We start from the raw sequence: 22410 nt of genomic DNA on the forward strand, positions 1-22410 counted from the left end.
AATGATGGCAAGCTAGTCATATGGTTAGATGCACCTGAGTCTATTACCCAACAATGTTCAGTGTTACCTGGAGCTGAAGCATGGTAAGCTGAGGCCCGAGTACCTGAATGAGCAAAGGCTGATGTGGCAGGAGCTGATGATGACTGAGCTGAATTCCCAACCTCCTTTTCCAATTGTATTAGGGCAGCCCGAACAGCAGCTAGGGTGTCTAGGGGCGTGCCTTTTGTGCCCGATGAGGATGCAGAATTGGTATTAACAGCCAAATGAGCATTACCCCTTTTGTTCCTCGGTTTTGCTGGGACTAGATGAGGGTGCAGCTTCCAACATGTGTCTTTAGTATGCTTGGGTTTCTTGCAATGTTCACACACTAGATCCCGCTTATCTTCCTTCTTCATATCTCTTTCTGTATCACCCCAGACTTAGGTTTAACCGCTGCCAGGGCTGGTGGGAAGGGCTGATGTTGCATCATAACCTGTCTCCTAGTCTCTTCACTATGCACCAAAGAGTAGGCTTGAGATAAGGTCACACTGTCCCTTGTTAGTATCTGCTGTTTCACAATATCATAATTAGAATTCAGACCAGCTAGGAATTCAAACACCCTATTAGTCTCAACTTGCTTTCTATGAGTCTGTGCATCTTTCTGACTTTCCCACTCAAGTGTTTCCAGATGGTCAATTTCATGACACAGAGATTTCAAAGTAGAGAAGTAAACGGAGATTGGTTTCTCTCCTTGCTTGAGGTTATTAACCTCACACTTCAATTCATAGGCTCTAGCAACATTAAGGGGTTGGGAGTAGGTATCTTTCATGACATCCCAGATCTCCTTGTTTGTTTTTGCCCACAAATAGTTTCGGCTGATATGTGGCTACATAGAGTTGCACAGCCATGTCATAACCAAGTAGTTCTCTTGAACCCACTTGGTATACATTTGGTCCTCCTTGGATGGTTCTTTCACATCTCCCAATAGGTAGCTAAGTTTTCCTCTTCCCCCAATAGCCATCATGGCCGATTGGGCCCATTCTAAGTAGTTGGATCCATCAAACCTCACAGTTGTAATCTGAAATGCAGTCTCAGACATATTACTAGAATTGCTAGTCCCCAAAACACCTTCCCCCTGATTCTTGAACTCCATTCTTGGTTAAGAATCAGTAATCAAAAACTGTTAGAGCTACTGTAATAAAAACAGCACTTAGGGTGAACCCAGTTCAGCCTAGGTCTTCCACAAACAAGGGAAACAGAATTCTGTATGAACTCAGTTCGGATCTGATCTGAAACCAATCGACAGTTCTGAATTTTAGGGTGAACCCAGTTCAGATCTGATTTGAAACCAATTGACAGTTCAGAATATAAGCAGTCCAATTCTTGATAAAGGTTCTCACCCCCCAAAACAGGGTTTGAAGCCGAAACAAGTCTAGAACTCACTTAGAAAACAATCTGGAATGCTGAAACAGATTTAGGGTTTGATCGTAGGGTTAAGGAAATCTTTGTGAGAACAGAAACAGTGCTCAGCCGCACCTTCCAAATAGGTTCACAGTCAAATCTGGTCGTAGGGTTAAGGACAAACCCTAAAAAAATCAGAGAACTTTGAGAAAATAAAGGAGAGCTCAGCCGCCACCTTCAATCTTGGCCTGAACCCTAATATTGAACCTTTTAACCTTCTCTGATTCTTCCTGATTACCAAAACACTCTCCAAGCCTCTACAAGCCTTCGAACAGCTGCTAAACTCTTCTGGTAACCTCCAAGAATCAGCCACGAACAGTTCTTTCTAAGCTTCCAGCCCTAGGCAATTCTCATGTGGTCAGCTGGACTAGACACACATGAGAAACCCTAGATTGGCTCTGATACCAAGTAGTCGATCAAGACTACAATCAGTCTTAAATCTAAAAGTAAAAAGGTTTCAGATGGAGAAAAGAAGAAGAAGAAAGAAGAAGAAAAGGAGAAGCAGAAGTACACAAGGGTTTTAGAAAAGAGAGAGAGGGACTGATTAATGAATCTGTCGCCCCACTCTTAATATTTATATGTTTACTAATTATAGAAAAAGGCAGAATTGCCCTTAATGCTTACATGGCAAATAAACTAATAATAAGCTGAAATAACAAGCTGTCTGAAATAACTACCAACTAACACTGACATAACTAACAAAAAGTACATGCTGTGCTGTCATACGAACACAGTGGGGACCACAGCCGTGGGGCCCACATCAGTGTTCTCTACAAGAACCATTGGGTGCGATTACAATTGGCTCACACTTGGGTGATTTTTATGTCAAAAAAGTTGTGTATAATTTATAGCCATTTGGTTTCAGAGCACTACTAGAGACCTACCTTTGCATGTGTTTCTATTAGCTAGGTGATAAGCCCATGATGTAAAAAAGAGAAAGACATATCTGGTATTGTCAACAGTTAGGACTGTAAATTCATGAACCAGTGGTTCTAAAGAGAAAAAAAGTCATTCTTAGATAACATGCTTTTTTATTAGTAATGCCAAATGTGTTCAGTGGTTCTTACGGTTTTTTGTTTTCAACATTTTGGTCAGGTAACAGTGACAGATAGGGCAGGGCATGCATTTGATGTCATGGCATCTATTACAGATGAGGAACTTAATTCTTATAATGGTGTTGTTGTTGTAGTAAGTTTCTTCCAAATGCTTCTTTCTTTTGTTTAAATTTTTAATGTCCTGTTCGTTTTTTATCGGATCCTAGATTCTTAGATTAGATAAAAAATGTTCCATAGGTCAAAGGTTTTGGCGTTTTTTAGCATTCTTTTCATTAGTAACAGGTAAAATTTTATTGAGTACAAGTTGCACATTGGGATTCAAAACATGGTATAATTTACAAATATAGAGAATGCAATAAAAACAGAACACAAAAGAAAATTTGCTCCATCACGAGCCCCTCAAAAAAGCCATTACAGTTTTAGTCCAAGAAGTATTCACCTCACCTTAGTTCCTGTCTGTTCACCCCTTCTTTTGCTAGGGAATAACTAAATAAGCTTGTGACTGAGGTGACCTTGGAACCCAAAAAATTTCTTCTTGAACATTTAACATATAGGGTCCTTTCTAGTGCAGTACAGAAACAAACCACGTTCACAGAAGCTTCAAAGAACAGAGCAATAGACAAAATAAATAGGAAGAACAATTCTTCACTGAATAATTAAGAGAAAATCAACCAAAAACTCCCCTAGCTTTGCCCTATCTACTCTTTATATAGATTTCTTTACTCCCTTATGCCTCCTACAAAGAAATTTCCTAATCTAATAAAACACTCATTATTATCCTACTAAATCTCTTCAAAAAGAAAATTCTAATTGAATACAAATTCAGAAATCCCACTGTAACAGTAACTTGGTAAATACAAGCTAAGATAAAAATTCCATGATGACGCTATCTTGGTAAGTACAAACAAATACCGTACTGCATCACTTTCTCCCCATATCCCCTTATCTTATGTCTTAAGCTCCAAGGGCCAACCGTATCTCCTTTTAACCAGCTTACAATAGATTTAGAGTCCCCTCAACAATCAATCCTTGAAACTGTGTTTTTCTTTTTTTTTTTTTTAGCTAACTTCAGCCTTTGTGGAACAGCTTGTAGTTCTGCTGTTATGGGGTTTGCAGCTCTGATTGGCAAGAAAATGCCACAGTAATATTACCAAATGATTTTTGACAACTCCACCAATGCCTGACATTCCTGGGTTCCCAAACTGCATCAATTAAAATTCATCTTTAAGTTTGTATATTGACCAGGGACACCAATTCATTGCAGGGTGGTTTTCCCCTTCTATATCCTCTAATTATTTTTGTGTGTTGGCTGAAATTATTTTTTCTTGAACATAACATGAATGGTATTTTACAGTCTGAAAAACTTGATTATCTATTATCATTATGTTAACCAGTTAATTATTGTCTACGTAACCTTATAAAAATATTTTCTAGCTCTTTTATGACAATTTTACAAATGTGGTTACAGGGTGGTGATGGCTTCTTTAATGAAATTCTGAATGGACTACTCTCTTCAAGGCATAAGGCTCCTTATCCACCAGCCCCTACAGATTTTGTGCATTTAGCTGAGAATAATAATAATGTTTATGATGCAAATGATACTATCCCTGAGACGCCTCTCCAAAATGAACGAGATCCTCTTCTTGAAAGTTCGGGACCTAGTAGACCGGGCTTTTCAACTTGCAGTATGTGCAATCATTACTATATTCCATACAAATTTACCTCTAGATTTGATTCCCAGATGTAAGGGGTGGGGATCTGATATATCACTGGATTATCTGGAATTACAGGAACTGAAGGTAGGTCCTGCAATACAGGTTAGCTTATATTCCTTGGATTTGTAAGTTGATTAATCTCTTTTTCTTTCTTTCTTCTATTTTCTTCCCCTTTTTCTTTTTAGAAAAGAAAAAAAAAATCGTTTTCTATGCAATTCTTATAGAAGTGCATTTTTCTGTAATGCCTGAATTTGACTTCTATAATTCTGTTGCTTCAACAGCTTGTGCAGATCAAGATTCCATATTTCCCTTTCCAAATGAAAATTTTAGCTTGGGAATTATTCCTGCAGGTTCAACTGATGCTATTGTAATTTGGTACTTTCATGCATTTTCTTTGTTTATGTTACTTGTGTCAACTGTCAAGCATATCAGTTGTTTCATATCCAAGTTCATCACACACAAACTCAGTTTATACACATTATGCATTGGGGCCATCTTTGGTATTTCATAGTTGTAAAACTGGCAAAGTGCTATACTGCTATTCAACGTACAAATGGAGATTAGGATAACCTCAATGTAACTTCTTTCTAGTTGTCATGTCTTTACTAGGCAATTTGTGACCGGAGAATACCAATAGGTAAAAGGAAAATTTTATAACATGGCTACAAATCTTGAAATGTTGTATGGTGCACAGGAGTTAAGTGTTGAGCAGTCAATAAGTAATATGTTCAAAATACAAGTTTGGTTGAGATGCAATTTTAAATTTTAAGGCATATTGATGGTAAAACTAGAAGGGACTGGATTAAAAATGAGCACAATCTTGGGAATCTAGAACTAGCATTAACAGGTGATAAAATGAGGAAAAGTAAGGTAAGATGGTTTGGGTATGCACATGGAAGATCACCAACTACATTGATAATAAGCAGTACATTACAATTTGTCGACAAGATATGATTTGAGGCAAATTAAGAAAGATATGATTTGCTGCAAATTTAGAAAGATTTGATTTGATTGATTACAGATTTGAATAAATTTAGGAAATATTAGATTTGAATAAAATTAGGAAAGTCATATCCTAGGATTAAGGGAAAGATTTAATCAATCCCTAATTGAGAGAGATCCTAGGAGTTTGTCTCTCCTATCTTTTCTTATTTAAGTTGTATGCTCAACATGTTTTATCAACACATTATCAAATACAGAAGTATTTCTTCTTCTCTCCCTCTTCATTTCTTCTTCTCTTCCTCTTTATTTTTCCACATGGTATCAGAGGTTTAGGGTCCGATCATGAATTTTAAGGCTGCCATGGCTGGCTCTGGTTCAGCCTCTTCGGATGCTACCAGTGGTGTGACATCTTTGGAGGGAGGTATTCAGTCAGTGGCCATCTCTCTCTCTGAGAATTCTCTTCAAATTACCTTTCACAAATTGAATGGAAAGAATTATCTTGAGTGGTCTCAGTTTGTGCGGTTGGTGATCGACGACAAAGGGAAACTCGACTATTTGAATGGCGAAGTAAAACGCCAGCCACTGATGATCCAAAGTACAGGTAGTGGCGTTTTGAAAATTCTATGGTTATCGCCTGGATGATCAACTCTATGGATCCTGTGGTTGGAAAACCATTCATGTTCCTGCCGACTGCTCGTGATGTGTGGGAAGCTGTTAGGGAAACCTATTCAGATCTGGACAATCATTCACAACTGTTCGAACTGAATACCCGAATGTGGAAGATGCAGCAAGGTAAGCATGAAGTAACTGCTTATTATAATGAGATGATGGTTGTTTGGCAGGAGCTGGATTTATTTGAAGAAGAAGAATGGGAAAGTCCGAGTGACGGTGCTCGGTACAAAAAGAAGATAGAAAGAGGTCGGGTCTTTGTCTTCTTGGTTGGTTTGAATAAAGAACTCGATGAGGTTCGGGGACGTATCTTAGGGCGAAAGCCCTTGCCTACTATAAGAGAAGTTTTTTCAGAAGTGCGTAGAGAAGAAGCACAGCGGCAAGTGATGTTGAAGAATGTTAATGAAACAAAAACTAAGAATGAAGGGTCCGCTCTTGTGGCCCGAGGTGCAGATGGAGATAAACGAGGAGGAAAGCAAAGGCCTTGGTGTGATCATTGTAAAAAGCCATGGCATACTTGGGAAACCTGCTGGAAGTTGCACGGGTAACCAGCAGGTTGGAAGAAAAAACCAGACAGTGACAACAAGTCAGGGGGAGATGTCCGTGCGCTTCAAGTAATCAATTCGGATCCAGGGCAGCAATCATCCTCAGAGTCTCTTCCTTTCACAAAGGAACAAATAGAGCACTTATATAAAATGTTTCAATCTCAATTGTTAAGAAACTCTAACCCATCCTGCTCTCTAGCCCAGTCAGGTAATTATTTCACTGCAGCCATTGCTTGTACCAAATCTAATGTCTCCTGGATATTAGATTCAGGTGCCACTGATCATATGACCGGCACTTTACAATTCTTCTCCTCATATACACTCTGTGCAGGGAATCAAAAGGTTAAAATTGCAGATGGTTCCTTTGCTACTGTTGTTGGGAAAGGAACTGTATCTATTTCTCCTTCTCTAAGCCTTAAAGATGTTCTACATGTTCCTAACCTATCATACAATCTCTTGTCTGTCAGCATTGGTCTTCTTGTTGTGAATTTTAGGATTTAACCTCAGGGAAGATGATTGGGGGTGCTAAACTGGATGGTGGCCTCTACCTCTTTAATAAAGGATCAACCTTTGGAAGGCAAGACCGACAAACTTGTTTCAGCTCTATCTCTGTTTCTAGTGACAGTGAAGTTTTGTTATGGCATTATCGGTTAGGACATCCTAGCTTTCAATATTTAAAGCATCTATTTCCCAAGTTATTCATGAATAAAAATCATTCGTGTTTTAAGTGTGAATCTTGTAAATTAGCAAAACATCATCGTGTTGTTTTTCCGTCCCAACCATATAAAAAATCAAAACCATTTACCATGATTCACAGTGATGTTTGGGGTCCTTCTAGAGTAACAACTATTTCTGGAAAGTGTTGGTTCATTACTTTTATTGATGATCATACTAGGGTCACTTGGGTTTTCCTTTTAAAAGAGAAATCGGATGTTGAAACTGTGTTTAAAACTTTCTATAACATGGTTCAAACACAATTTCAGACTCAAATTAAAATTTTTCGAAGTGATAATGGAAAGGAATTTTTTAACAATGTGTTAGGGAATTTTTTTGCTGAGAAAGGAATTGTACACCAAAGTTCATGTAATAATACACCTCAACAAAATGGGGTGGCTGAAAGGAAAAACAAACATCTCCTTGAAGTTGCTAGAGCCCTAAGTTTTCAAACTAAGGTTCCTAAGTATCTTTGGGGAGAAGTCGTTTTAACAGCCACTTATTTGATTAACAGACTGCCTACACGAATTTTGGATTTTAAAACACCCATACAGGTTTTCATTGACTGTTTTCCAAACTCTCAGCTAGTGACAAACATTCCCTTAAAAATTTTTGGAAGTGTGGCATTTGTTCATAACCATGATCGTAGACGTTCAAAACTTGATCCAAAAGCACATAAATGTATTTTTGTAGGCTATCCCACTAATCAGAGATCTTACAAATGCTTTGATCCAGTTTTGAAAAGGATGTTAACCTCCTACTACAGACACTCCCATCTTCAGGGGGAGAGCAACACTAGTGAAGATGGTCTTTTAGATGGTTCTGATTTAATGTTTGAATTTGTCCATAATGATGTTCCTCACAACTAGTCACCGAAAGAAAGTAAGGCAGAAAATACAAAATCAGTGGAAACAAATGAATTAAATATTGAAAATGAACAACCTTCGTTGATGCCATCTCAAAATAAAAAAGCTGAAACAACAGAGATGCATGCGAAACAGTATAAAGGCCTTGTATATTCAAGGGAACATCTAGCACTGAAAAGGAGAGGTACTATTCCGCAGCATCAACAAGAATCTGATCTGAGGGTGGATCATGAAATTCATGATAATTCTCCAAAAATACCTGAAAATATTCCTCCAGGTAATTCTAATTCTTCCAGTCAGCTTGATCTTCCCATTGCTCTTAGGAAAGGTGTTAGGTCTTGTACTAACAGTATCTAGGAGGCTCTAAATGTTCCTGAGTAGAAAGAAGTTGTTTTTGAGGAGATGAGAGCTTTGGAAAAGAATGCTACTTGGGAGAAAGTGGATCTGCCGGATGGAAAGACAGTTGTTGGTTGTAAATGGGTATTCACTCTGAAGTACAACTCAGATGGATCCTTGGAGAGATATAAGGCTCGCCTAGTAGCTAAAGGCTTTACTCAGACGTATGGAGTGGACTACTCTGAGACCTTTTCTCCAGTGGCGAAACTAAATACAGTTCGAGTACTCTTATCTGTTGCAGCTAACCTTGACTGGTCACTGAATCAGTTGGATGTGAAGAATGCCTTTTTGAATGGAGACTTGGAAGAAGAAGTATATATGGAGGCTCCACCTGGTTTCACTGAGAAGTTTGGAACTAAGGTATGCAAGCTAAAAAAGTCTCTATATGGACTTAAACAGTCTCCCAGAGCCTGCTTTGAAAGATTCACAAGGTTCATTAAAAGTCAAGGATATAGTTAAGGACAATATGATCATACTCTTTTCACAAAAAGATCCACCGAAGACAAGGTATCGGTTCTGATTGTCTATGTTGATGACATAATCTTGACTGGAGATGATATTGAAGAGATGAGCAGACTAAAGCATAGCTTAGCCAAGGAATTCGAGATTAAAGACTTAGGCCAGCTAAGGTACTTTCTTGGAGTGGAAGTGGCTAGATCAAAGAAGGGCATTGTGGTTTCACAACGAAAATATATTCTAGACCTCTTGAAAGAAACTAGAATGAGTGGATGCAAACCTCTAGACACTCCGATAGAAGTTAAGGCTAAACTCGGAGAAGTTAAAGATGGGGTTCCAGTAAATGCAGGTAGATACCAAAGGCTGGTAGGAAGATTGATTTACTTGTCACATACACGTCCTGACATTGCCTTCGCTATGAGCATGGTGAGTCAATTTATGCACTCCCCGTACAAAGAACATCTTGAAGTTGTGTATCGAATTCTTAAGTATCTAAAAGGCACACTAGGAAAAGGACTCTTCTTCAAGAAAAATGAGAAGAGAGGGGTTGAAGTGTATACAGATGCGGATTGGGCAGGCTCAATCACTAATAAAAGGTCAACTTCGGGGTACTGCACATTTCTTTGGGGCAATTTAGTTACTTGGAGAAGCAAGAAGCAAAGTGTAGTTGCTAGAAGTAGTGTTGAGGCTGAATTCAGATCAATGGCTCAAGGAGTGTGTGAGGTTCTTTGGCTAAAGAGGGTGCTAGTAGATCTTAAGAGACTAGTGAGTTTTCCTATGAAACTGTATTGTGATAACAAGGCAGCTATCAGCATTGCTCATAATCTTGTTCTACATGACAGGACTAAACATGTTGAGATTGACAGACACTTTATAAAGGAGAAACTTGAAGAAGGAATAATTTGCACTCCGTTTATACCAACCACGCAGCAAGTTGCAGATGTTTTGACTAAGGGCTTGTCGAGACAGCCATTTGAACTTCAAGTTAGCAAGTTGGGCATGATAGATATCTTTGCACCAACTTGAGGGGGAGTGTCGACAAGATATGATTTGCTGCAAATTTAGAAAGATTTGATTTGATTGATTACAGATTTAAATAAATTTAGGAAAGATTAGATTTGAATAAAATTAGGAAAGTCATATCCTAGGATTAAGGGAAAGATTTAATCAATCCCTAATTGAGAGAGATTCTAGGAGTAATTGAGAGAGATCCTAGGAGTTTGTCTCTCCTATCTTTTCTTATTTAAGTTGTATGCTCAACATGTTTTATCAACACATTATCAATACAGAAGTATTTCTTCTTCTCTCCCTCTTCATTTCTTCTTCTCTTCCTCTTTATTTTTCCACACAATTTGAAGGTTTTTAAAGTGCAAGAGGTAGGCCATAGAGGGCATGCTTGTAGGTAGTTTGAAACAAATTGAGAGGTCCCAATTTTAACAATGGATGTGGCCTTTGATAGAGCAGAATGGCAAAACAGGATTAGTGTAAGTTAAATATATCTGAGGCTTAAAACTGCATAGATGCATCTGAGTAGGCCTTATTCAATTGCTGGCAGGTCCTGGTCCAATGGGTCTCCATTTTAAAGAGCATAAGTCCAAGAATCCTTTTATTTTTAGCCCAAGAAGTCGGTGTGAAACTAGGACTTGTAAAGATTCTTAAGAGGATTCCTTGTTCCTCTATAAATAACAGTGTATTCTCGTTTTCTCATATTGAAGAATAAACTTTTTCTCCACAGGCTCTATAATATCATACTATAATAATGGAAGCATTCTCCTTTTAAAATTGGGTTATGCTGCATCTCTATTATAAAAAGATGATAGAACTATCTACAATGCTAATCTTGGAGTTTATTATTATTATTATTTTTTTATCAGTAATGGCAAAATTTATTAAGTAAAAGAAAACAAAGGATACAAAATTAGAAGTGAGCCCAATAGAAAGTGTTGGAATAATGTTAAAATAACTTAGTTGCAGATGTTAGGGCTTGTTTGGCTAATTAAAGTGTTTTTTATTTCGTTTTTTTATTTCTGTTATGTCTGTTATTGTACTCAGGGGCACAAGGGTCTTTTCCCTTGTTATTTCTGTCGCCCTATATATAGTAAAATAAACACTGGCACCGCCAGTACTGTTACATTGCAAACCTTCTCTCTTCTCTCCTCTCTTCTCTTCTCTTCTTCTTTTCTCTTCTCTCCTCTTCCACTTATCTCTGGCCGGCTACACTGTCAAGATGGTATCAAAGCCAAAGAACAGATCAATCAACCCTACTGTCAAGAAAAGATCGATCAACCCAAAGAACAGATCGAACAGACTAGCAGAAAAGAAATTTGATTCTGGACTACATAATAGCTTCAACTAGTACAGTTCTCCCTATTTTTTCTCTTCTTTACTCTCCTTGGTCATGTGCCGAGTGAAAACCCTATGAATCTGGGGCGGCTGAATGCTGTCGAACCTGTGTAACCCTAGTTTTCTTGGATCGTGTGATCCTGTTCATGTGTTAAGACAACTGTAGGTCAATGCTGACCTGTCTTCTCAATGGTTTGAGTTGACTATAAGTAAGAAGGATCTCTCCTGCTGATTAGTGGTTGTTAGACATTCTAGAATTCTGGTAGGTGGGGACTGATAAAACTATACAGGTCTGAAATCTGCCGAATATTACCTCAGTTTTTGTCCGGAATTTGGTACTGTTTGTGCTCAATCTGGTTGGTAAACCCGAGTGTGTGGGTGTGAACTGAGTGGATCATTGTTTTGTGGAGTAAGGAGGGGTCCTAAGTCCGGTGTTTGGGACTGATTAACTACTTGACCATGTCGACTGAGAATTCTGCTACTTCAGAGATCTCAGGGAGCCACAATGGAGTGAGTGGGGGAATGGATATGAGCTTTCCCATGGCTGTCATTCCCTTTGATGGTCTGAATTACCTTGAGTGGTCTAGGGGGATAAAACTCTACATCACTGCTAGGGGGCGAATAGGATACATCAATGGGAGAGTAAAGGAACCGAAGTATGGAAGTGCTGAGCATGATAGGTGGAACCAAGAGAACAGTATGGTGATGTCTTGGCTATTGGTTTCAATGCTGCCACGAGTAAGGAAGACTTTTATGTGGGCTGCAACTGCTTGTGAGATATGGGAACAAGCGAAGTCCACTTATTCAGAACAGAGACACTATGCCAAGATATATCAACTACAAGTTGAATCTTCTACTTGCAAGCAGGGGGAGAGGAGTCTCTCGATGTACTATTCTGATTTGACATCAATATGGAAAGAACTTGATCACTATCAGAATGTGAATTGGAAATGTGATGAAGATGCAAAGGCCTATAAGTCACTTGTATCACAGCAACGCGTGTTTGCCTTCCTCCTAGGGCTGAATTCGTCATATGAGTCCATCAAGGTACAGATCTTGGGTAGTAAAGACTTGCCATCAGTCCAGGAGGTGTATGCCTTGGTGCAGTCAGAAGAAAGCAGAAGAAGTGTGATGAATGGTGTAGAAGGGGAGTCAGTTGCCCTAGCGGTATGGGGAAATTCAGATACAAATGTCGGAGGTGGCTTTAAAAGGGGTGACACTCAGAAAAAATCAGAAGATAAAAGCAAGCTTTGGTGCACTCACTGCCAGAAGACACGACACACTAAAGATACATGCTGGGATCTCCATGGAAAACCTAAATGGGCACAGGATTTGGGTAAGAAGTCAGCACCGGATCAAGGCAAGAAACTAGGCCAGCAGAATCAAAAAAGGTATAACTCAGCTAATATGGCATCGACAGAGACTAGTCCTTCCGTAACTCAGGAGAGACATCCCGGTTCTGACCCTAAGGAAGATATTATCAACTCCTTCCGTGAACATTTGGAATTGTATAGGACTCTCCGCCAGTTCCAAACGGAAATTCATATTTTCCAGTCGGACAATGCAAAGGAATATTTCCATACTGATCTCACGAAGTTCTTTGCTTCGAGTGGGTCACTTCAGCGAAGCTCTTGTGCCAGGACACCCCAACAAAATGGTGTGGCTGAACGAAAAAACCGTCACCTTCTCGAAGTTGCTCGTGGCTTGTTGATTCATATGAATGTGCCAAAACAGTTCTGGATGGATGTAGTATTGTGTGCGACATATATCATCAATCGCATGCCCTCTCGGCTACTAGAGTATAAGGCCCCACATCATCTCTTGTTCCCTACAGCCCCGTTGTCCACCATTCCGTTGCGTGTTTTTGGGTGTCGTTGTTTTGTCCACAACCTGTCACCTACTCGTGGTAAACTTGACCCATGGGCTATTCCTTGTGTTTTTCTTGGTTACCCTTCATCTCAAAAGGGGTATCGTTGCTATGATCTCATTGCCCGCAAGTACTATGTTTCCATTGATGTCTCATTCTTTGAGAGTCAACCGTTCTTCTCGGTTTCTCCTCAAGGGGAGAGTAGGGTTGAGGAGAAACAGGCGACGACTCAGATTCAACTACCTCATTTACCCAATCCTCCTCCGTTTCGGGTTTTTCATCGTCGCCATAAGAGCCAGCAGAGTTCAAGAGCCGTGGAGTCGGACACTATGCAACCAACATCATCGGATTCACCCGAGGCAGATCCATCTCATCAGCCAGGTACACTTGCTCCCATTGCTCCTTTAAATGTTGATTCACCTGTCCCCAATGATCTTAATATTCCTATTGCTAAGAGAAAGAGTGTTAGATCTTGTACCACTAATCATCCTATCTCTAACTTTGTGTCCTATGAGCATGTTTCACCTTCGTACCGTGCCTTTCTCTCTTCTGTGGATAGTGTCCACATCCCTAAGACCGTGGTAGAAGCTTTGTCAAAACCTGAATGGACAGATGCAATGCAGGAAGAAATTGATGCCTTACACAAAAATGGTACGTGGGAGTTGGTAGATCTTCCTGAGGGGAAGGAACCAGTGGGGTGCAAGTGGGTGTTCACAGTGAAACACAAAGCTGATGGAACTGTTGAAAGGTACAAGGCTAGACTGGTAGCAAGAGGCTTCACACAGGTATATGGAGTGGACTATGCAGAGACTTTTGCTCCAGTAGCGAAGATGAACTCTATCCGGATTCTCCTTTCCTTGGCAGCAAATCTTGACTGGGATCTTCACCAATTGGACATCAAGAATGCCTTCTTGTTTGGTGACTTGGAAGAGGAGGTGTACATGACCCAACCCCCAGGGTTCTGTGCCAAAGGCAGTGAACAAAAGGTGTGCAGGTTAAAAAAGTCCCTATATGGGTTGAAACAATCACCTCGGGCTTGGTTTAGTAAGTTCCATTTAGCAGTCCAACAGATGGGATTCAAACAATGCCAGTCAGATCATACCCTGTTTGTAAAAGGAGGTGAAGGTAAAATTGCAGCTCTTATTGTGTATGTGGATGACATAGTGATCACAGGAGATTGGGAGGCTGAAATCCAGAGACTAAAAAAATTCTTAGCCACTAAATTTGAGGGAAGGATCTAGGCCCCTTACGATACTTTCTTGGAATTGAAGTTGCCCGCTCTCACAAGGGCATCTTTATTTCCCAACGGAAGTATGTACTAGATCTACTAGAAGATACAGGCAAGTTGGGGGTAAAACCATCTGATTCACCTATTGAACCTAATCACCATCTGGGAGACAGTCAGGGAGAGTTTTTGAAAGATGTAAAGATGTTCCAGAGACTCGTGGGGAGACTTCTATATTTGTCTATGACCAGGCCTGATATTGCCTATGCAGTGGGTGTCCTTAGTCAATTCATGCACAGCCCGAGGACAACTCACTTTGAAGCTGCAGAGAGGATCTTGAGATATCTCAAGAAGTTTCTTGGAGTTGGTTTGTTGTTCCAGAAACACAGTCACTTAAAAGTGGAAGTATATACTGATGCAGATTGGGCAGGAGCAGTCAATGACCGAAAGTCTACCAGTGGTTATTGTGCCTTTGTAGGAGGAAACCTTGTCACATGGAGAAGCAAAAAACAAATTGTGGTGGCTAGATCTAGTGCTGAAGCAGAGTATAGAGCGATGGCTCATGGGGTTGCGGAAATCATGTGGATAAGAAATCTGTTAGGTGAACTGGGTTTCGCAGTAAGCAATCCTACGTCACTCTACTGTGACAATAAAGCTGCCATCAATATTGCTGCTAATCCAGTTCTGCATGATAGGACGAAACACATTGAAGTGGACAAGCATTTTATCAGAGAGAAACTTGAAAGTGGAGAAGTGTGCACACCATATGTCAGCTCGGAAGAGCAACTTGCAGATATCTTCACCAAAGGTCTTCATCATGTGCGGCACAAATATTTGTGTGACAAGTTGGGCATGATTGACATCTATGCTCTAACTTGAGGGGGAGTGTTGGAATAATGTTAAAACAACTTAGTTGCAGATGTTAGGGCCTGTTTGGCTAATTAAAGTGTTTTTTTTATTTCGTTTTTTTATTTCTGTTATGTCTGTTATTGTACTCAGGGGCACAGGGGTCTTTTCCCTTGTTATTTCTGTCGCCCTATATATAGTAAAATAAACACTGGCGCCGCCAGTACTGTTACATTGCAAACCTTCTCTCTTCTCTCCTCTCTTCTCTTCTCTTCTTCTTCTCTTCTCTTCTCTCCTCTTCCACTTATCTCTGGCCGACTACACTGTCAAGAGAAAGATCCCCTATTCACCCCTTGCATGGCTAACCCATCAGCGAGTGAGTTAGCAGTTCTCTTTACCCAACTGTATCTCAGAGTTTATTATCAACAATTATCTGTTTTTTTATTTATTCTTGAACGGTATTCTATAACTTAGTGACATCTCTAAAGCTATGATAATGGACAAGGGTAAATCTATTCTCAGGTCAAGAATATGGTTCTTGATGTTGAAGGGGTTCTCCTTGTTCTCTTTGTATGTGTGTGTGTTACATGGTTTATACTCATTAACCATGTAAAGTCCCATGTTATCTTTTTGATTGTGTATATGATAAAGGTAGTCATGAAAAAAGGTTTTATTACATTAATTTCACATAATAGTTTGTAAATGAGTGTTGCATTCCTATTTTTTCAGTACAACTGGTGCTAGGGATCCTGTGACATCTGCTCTGGATATTGTCCTTGGTAAAAGGGTATGCCTTGATATAGCTCAAGTTGTTATATGGAGGAAGACAAGTTCATCAAGGGGTGCACCCTCTGTACGTTATGCTGCTTCTTTTGCTGGGTAATTTCTGTCCTGTATATAGTTTTCTTTAGGAGGTCTAAGATTTATTTGGATGTTTATTATTGTCTTAACTGTGTATTACTTTGTGGATACAAGAGGCTTTGTAAACTATGTGTGTGTTCTATTACTCCTTATTTTTAGTTTGGCCAAGGTTAGGTTAGTTGCTGTAGTAATTTATTAGTTAAGATTTCTAATCCACATACAACTCAATTATTTCACACTTAGAATACTTATCAGATAGTAAAATGCGTAGACCTTCTAGCAAATAGTGGTTTGTTATTCTATTTAAAGTGGGCCCCACTTAGATGCAAGGAAATAATGCTGTATCCGTTTTAGATATCTCTTGTAACAAAATTGAAAGAAATAAAATGATTTAAAGTATCTATTGATAAAGACCAAAATGCTATTATCCCTGTCTTATTATTTTCCGTACTGTCTGCCGTAGTACCCAGAAACTTTGTTTATATATATATATATATATATATATAAAGAACAAGTTACAATTAATTTTTAGATAGGTCTGATGAAGTGTTTTACATTTTTTGCCAATATGATGGAGATTACTAATGCTGGTAGTTCATTTTATTTTAGGTTGTTCTTTTTTATGTATTGTGATATTTGCATATTTGGGATTTCTATTCTTTTTATAAATGGGCTTCCACCTCTGCCAGATATGGATTTTTTGGGGATGTCATCAAGGAGAGTGAAAATTACCGCTGGATGGGTCCTATACGCTATGATTTTGCAGGAACAAAGGTATTTTTGGAGCACAGGTACTTCTTCCCCCCTAATACCCAATATTTGCTTTATGTATCCTTGAGTGTAATAACCCAATTTGTTTATAGCATGGTACAGGAAGTGTTGATATTGACCCTTTTTATTTCAACTATTGACAAGATGCCAGCTTGTTAATTAACCTTTGTTTTTACTTATAGTAAATATGAAGTCTAAACGCATTCAAGACTTATATCACTTGCCAAGATGCATCTTGTACTGATTTGATTTGAGATTCATGTTTCTTCTCCACCATGATCATGCCATGTCCCTTCCTTAGGTCATATGAAGCAGAGATAAAATTTCTAGAAGCTAAAACGGAAAATGAAAATCAAATCCATGAGAAAGATATTCAGCGTAGTTGGACACGATCACTGTGGAATCCACCAAAAAAATCTAGAAGACTAGCTTGCTGTGTTAACTGCAGTGTCTGTAGTGGGTCCATTAAGTCAATTTGTACACCTTCAGAAGGTCCAATAAAGACTGACGACACATCTGAAGCACTAAGGTGGTTGCAATCCAAGGGGCGTTTTCTTAGTGTAGGTGCAGCGGTCATCTCTTGTCGTAATGAAAGAGCTCCTGATGGTTTAGTGGCTGATGCACACCTTGCAGATGGTTTCCTGCATCTGGTACTAATAAAAGAGTGTCCTCGTGCTCTCTATCTATGGTAATTTAGTCCTTTTATGTGTTCTCCCCAGTTTTTGATTTTGACTAACATGGTTTAGTAGGTCAATTTCTGGTGACTTCTGTTGTATGTTGTATAATGTTTGTTTCAGTTTCATTTTCTTTTCCAATATCATTTGTTTCTATTGTCTATCTCTGTAATCACCCTTAATTTGGTGTTATTTTCACTTTTATCATCATATGTTTTTGAGGAAGTAGTTGTATTTTTTTATTTACAGGCATCTTACACAGGTTGCCAGGAAGGGTGGTGAGCCCTTAAATTTCAAGTTTGTAGAACACCATAAAGTATGTACCATCATCTCTAGCTTATCTCTTTATTTACCTACAGCGCTTCTTTATTTCTCTTTGGTAAATGAAATATTTGTATTGAAGAAGGGAGAGGTTCTGCGGAAGTAAGGTTTATTATATAATAAAGTTTTACCCACATTATTTCTGTAATTATTTCATCCTTTTATATGCAGACCAAAGCTTTCATGTTTACTTCTATTGGTGATACAAGTGTCTGGAACTTGGATGGCGAACTCTTTGAAGCACACCAACTCTCAGCACAAGTATTCCAAGGTCTTATTAGTTTATTTGCAGTTGGTCCCGGAGTTTAAGGATACAGGATACCTCTAACAGGATAACTTGTAAGATTTTTTCCTTTTTACTTACATCCAATATTTATGACATTGACCATGGTTTGCATTTGGTGTGAAACCTTCTTACTTCAGGAACCAAGCATATATTTATTGGATCATATCAGTCTGGTTTTCTTTTTTTTTCGTTTTTTTCTTTGTTTTTGTTTTTTTTTTTTTTTTTTTTGGGGGGGGGGGTTGGATATGAGTTTGGTTATTTGCCGGACATACCAAATGATGTGTCTGGAATTTTGATATATACTATCTCCTGAAAATTCATTCGAAAGGCCAAAAAAAGGGCCATTAGCCAATGTTGGGGTCTTGGAAAGGGTGAACTGGATACGGTGCTAACCTTTGGCATTTTTTTTTTGCACAAAGTCAAAATCCATTATGGGTGGAAATTGTCATTTCCATTCAACAAACTCCAGATTTCATCATCTCTTCTAAGATCAAAAGTTTAAAAAATGAACGAATGAAAGAAAAGAAATTGAATGGTATGGGAAAATTGGTCTTGAAACAATGGTAAGAAGTTATAGCATGAATTGGAATTCAAGTATAGTAGTTTTTAACAGGCTATATAGTAGATTTTATTTGGGTTCTTTCTATATGTAGGCAATCCATATTAGTTTCATTTGTATTTTACTTTTTTAATAGTGTTAGGTTTAATAAAAACAGAAATGACAATAACAGCACCATTTTTTTGTTATTATCATCATTGCTGTTGTTGTCATCATCATCATCATCATCATAATAATAATAAAAGTAACATCTTTCTTTTGCATAGTTGTTGAAAAATTCGTCATAACCCTAAATCTTTACATATCCCAGTTTCCTCTTTGCGTTCAAATACATTTCTCCCAGATTCCACTACACTTTTGATTTGTTGTCAACCCCATTCCTTGTATTTGCTCCCATGGGGTTTACAACTTGCCTTGTTGCATCATCATCAGATCCTTCCACAGGCATGCTAGATGAGGAAATTTAAGCAGAACGAGTTCTGTATGGCCTGTTGTTGCATCTTGTCATGTTTTAGACTGATTTATTTTTGCCTTATCTGTATTTATATATTCATGTTTGTTTACCAGGAACACCCTTAGAAAGAAAGAACATCTGAAGTTGCAACCTCTCAGAAGCTTTGCATGCATTACTGTTAACCAAGCAGCTTGCTACTCTGCAACTTGAAACCAATTTAACCATAAAGTGAGGATGGGAAATTGAATTTTGTATTAAAATGTATATTAAAAGAGCACATAAATACATTCTATACAAACCAAGAGTCCAAAGCTGTCTGCCTGACTCAACGTATGCAGTTTCTAGATGGGAGAAGAGGGCTCGGTTGAAATGTATCTTTGATTAAATCAATATAAGCTGGGCAAGATAAATTGCACAGAACACCAACCTCATGGTCAGAGTTTCTGATGTTTTTGCCACCGTTTCACCCAGTTGAGAATTTGATCAATCCTTGTAATTTCACAAGTTCCCCAATCAATAAAATGAGTCACTTATCCACTTAACTGCAGAAGTTCCATCCTACTCGACTGCAGTCTAAGGGAATTATTGTACATCAAATTACTTGTGCTGATTACTTAATTACTTATGATGAAGACTGTATGGTGATTTGATGAAGGCTAGTGGAGGGCCATGCCTATTCCCATCCCACTGCAGTTTGTTAACTTAAAGGGACATCTGTAAGCCATTATAAGTGTTTGCAAAATGGATGGGAAAGGAAAAAAAAAAATCCCCATTTCATAAGCCTGATCTTGTGGGAAGGAATAGGATTGCCATCTTTTCAGGGATCTTAGGTTGCAATTACCACAAATTCAAATTATACCATGACATAGTAGCCTCTGCAAGATAGGGCTCGGCAGTGAAGACTTTCTAAGGATGATCGATAAAACATTCTCCTTTTGGCACAAACTTTGCCTTTTATTTCTGTGTTTTAAATCAAAATCATTGATCAATCCTTTCTGAAACTGGTCCCATCTTAACAGAAAAAAAAAAGAAAAAAAGAAAAAAACGTATGGCATTTGAGAAATTGATTGGACATTCTCAGATTATGTAATTAGAACAAAATACCAAAATATGCAACTCAAGCAACTTCCCCCTTTCAACTTGCACACGCAGAAACGGTTGTAACATGGACATAAGGTATTTGTCAGCACAATTAGAATTGATCATTGCAAGGTTCAAAGGTGTATCAGCTTGTGCCGAGCTTCGCTTTATTTAGTTATTTATTTATTTATTGTTTTTTTTTTCAAACTGGTTCATAGGGGTCATTTAAAGCCTGTCTACCCCCTGAATCAGGTCAGGCCCTGAAACACCCACTGTAGGGGTGTATTGGGAGGCCACCAATACATGTATCAATATTTTGAACCTTGGATCATTGCTGATCTACGACAATGGTCCAATTGAATGATAATTGTGATTGAACTGTGCTGAAAAGCCTTGGTAGTTAAGATACAGAGATTTAATCAAACATTTTATATTGAGGACATGTACAAACCGAGCATACTGCAGTAGCAAAAGAACCTTTTCCCATTTATAAATGGGGAAAATTGTAAAAATGTCCCATTGTTTTTGTAACAATCATATAAACCTCTCCTGTGTTTTGGCCCTAACAAAATCTCGCCTGACGTTTTCAAGAAAAAAGTGCAAATGCCTCCCTTTAATTTGATGTTAAAGTTACCAAAATGCTTATTATCATTAATGTGTTACTACTAAACGTGTACGTGCATTTGCACGTGGCAGTATCTCTAAGACAACTATTTATAATTTATGGTCACTTTTTATAATTTATTTATCCAAAAATTAATTAAGGTATTAAGTGGGCAGTTTCTGAACAGTTATAATGCATGGTTCCAACCAAGGTTTAAAGTACCGTTACGTATCGGCCCGTATTGGCCAATATGTATCGTTCTGGGACCCTTCCGATACGCCCCTACAGTGGGTGTATCGGGGGTCTGACCGGTTTAGGGGATGGAGGGGTCCTAGACTGGTTCCCCTGAATCAGTTTTGAAAAAAAATAAAAAAATAAAAAAACAGGTATCAAAGCGCCCGATACGCCAGGGCGTATCGGGCATATCGATATTTTGAACCTTGGTTCCAACACCCTATCAGTTTTTGAACGGTTATAAGTGGGTAGTTTATGATGTGAGAGTAAAGGACATATATGCCCTCTTTATACCTGTTGTATGCTTAGACAAAAGGATAAAAAACGCCCAATGAAAATTACATAAAGAAGGGTATTCGCTCTTTTATAGGTAGTATAGAAATAGATATAAATATTAGGGGGAAGACGGGGGCTGATACACTCAAGCCCGGTATCAAGGTTCAAAGTATCAACATGTTTCAGCCCGTATCAGTCGATACGTATCGTTCTGAGACCCCACTGATACGCCCCTATAGTGGGTGTATCGGGGGTCTGACCAGTTCAGGGGATGGAGGAGACCTAAACCGCCCCCCTAAACCGGTTTCAGAAAAAAAAAAAAAAAAAAAAAAAAAAATAGTATCGATTCGCCTGATACGCCCATACCGACGTATCGGGCATATCGATATTTTGAACCTTGCCCGGTATTGATCATGTCATCTATCTTGACTCCAATCTTATTATTGTTGACGATATAAAGAAGCTTGAAAGCATCTCTCTTACTAAGTTTTTAGTCATTGGTGCATTTGAATATTGTTCTTTTTGGTGTATTTTAGCAAATGAACATGTGAAGCCCAAGGGTTAACCTAGGTGATGATTGGTACCATTGATGATTCGTCCCATGAAATTTCTCAGAAATTGCTGATTTTTGAGATTGCTGATTTCTCAAAAATCAGCGAAATTGTTTATTTGGGACACTGAGAAATCGGATTACAATTTCTGAAATCCCTTATCCATGTCGGATGCCATGTCATCCAAAGAAATCGGCTTATTCTTCTTTTACGTCTGATTTTAATTATCGTTTTCTGAGCGATTTATCAATTTCTTAGAAATTGACCAACCAAACAGTAAAGGGAACATTGGTAGGTTGGGGGTTAGGGATGCAATCAGATCGGATCGGATTCGAATCAGGTATATCAGAATCCAATCCAGCTGTTTATGTCGGATCCAATTGGATTTGATAGGCCTCGACTTGAATTCAAATCATATCGGTAAGTTGGAGCTTATCCGATTCGACTTGCTTTTTTTAAAATTAATAAATTATTAAAATAAAAATAAAATATATCAATTTAAATAAAGAAAAAACAAAAATATAAGTATTTTTTAATTATTTTCATTATATATATACATGTTTTTTATAAAAAATAATATAACAAGTTTAAACAAACACAATATAAATAATATATTTATAAATAAATTAATAACATATATACATGTATTATATATTTGTA

The 22410-nt window shown here is 38.3% G+C and overlaps 1 protein-coding gene across 4 annotated transcripts in view; it reads left to right on the forward strand.

The window, feature by feature from the left end:
- LOC104610459 (ceramide kinase-like) overlaps positions 1–19602 on the forward strand; it is a 59513-nt gene extending 39911 nt beyond the window's left edge. For all 4 annotated transcript variants that reach the window (XM_088895846.1, XM_010277078.3, XM_010277076.3 and 1 more), the window contains 10 exons: positions 2536–2628; positions 3964–4180; positions 4286–4312; positions 4492–4585; positions 15809–15958; positions 16630–16731; positions 17013–17399; positions 17635–17701; positions 17878–18045; positions 19119–19602. In XM_088895846.1, the coding sequence (XP_088751972.1) occupies positions 2536–2628; positions 3964–4180; positions 4286–4312; positions 4492–4585; positions 15809–15958; positions 16630–16731; positions 17013–17399; positions 17635–17701; positions 17878–18015 (1275 nt within the window). In that variant the 3' untranslated portion in view covers positions 18016–18045; positions 19119–19602. The remainder of the gene's footprint in view (positions 1–2535; positions 2629–3963; positions 4181–4285; positions 4313–4491; positions 4586–15808; positions 15959–16629; positions 16732–17012; positions 17400–17634; positions 17702–17877; positions 18046–19118) is intronic.
- Positions 19603–22410: the final 2808 nt, after the last annotated feature.

The sequence above is a fragment of the Nelumbo nucifera genome, chromosome 1 (genome assembly GCF_055504915.1).
Source record: "Nelumbo nucifera cultivar China Antique chromosome 1, China Antique-T2T, whole genome shotgun sequence".
NCBI lineage: Eukaryota > Viridiplantae > Streptophyta > Magnoliopsida > Proteales > Nelumbonaceae > Nelumbo > Nelumbo nucifera.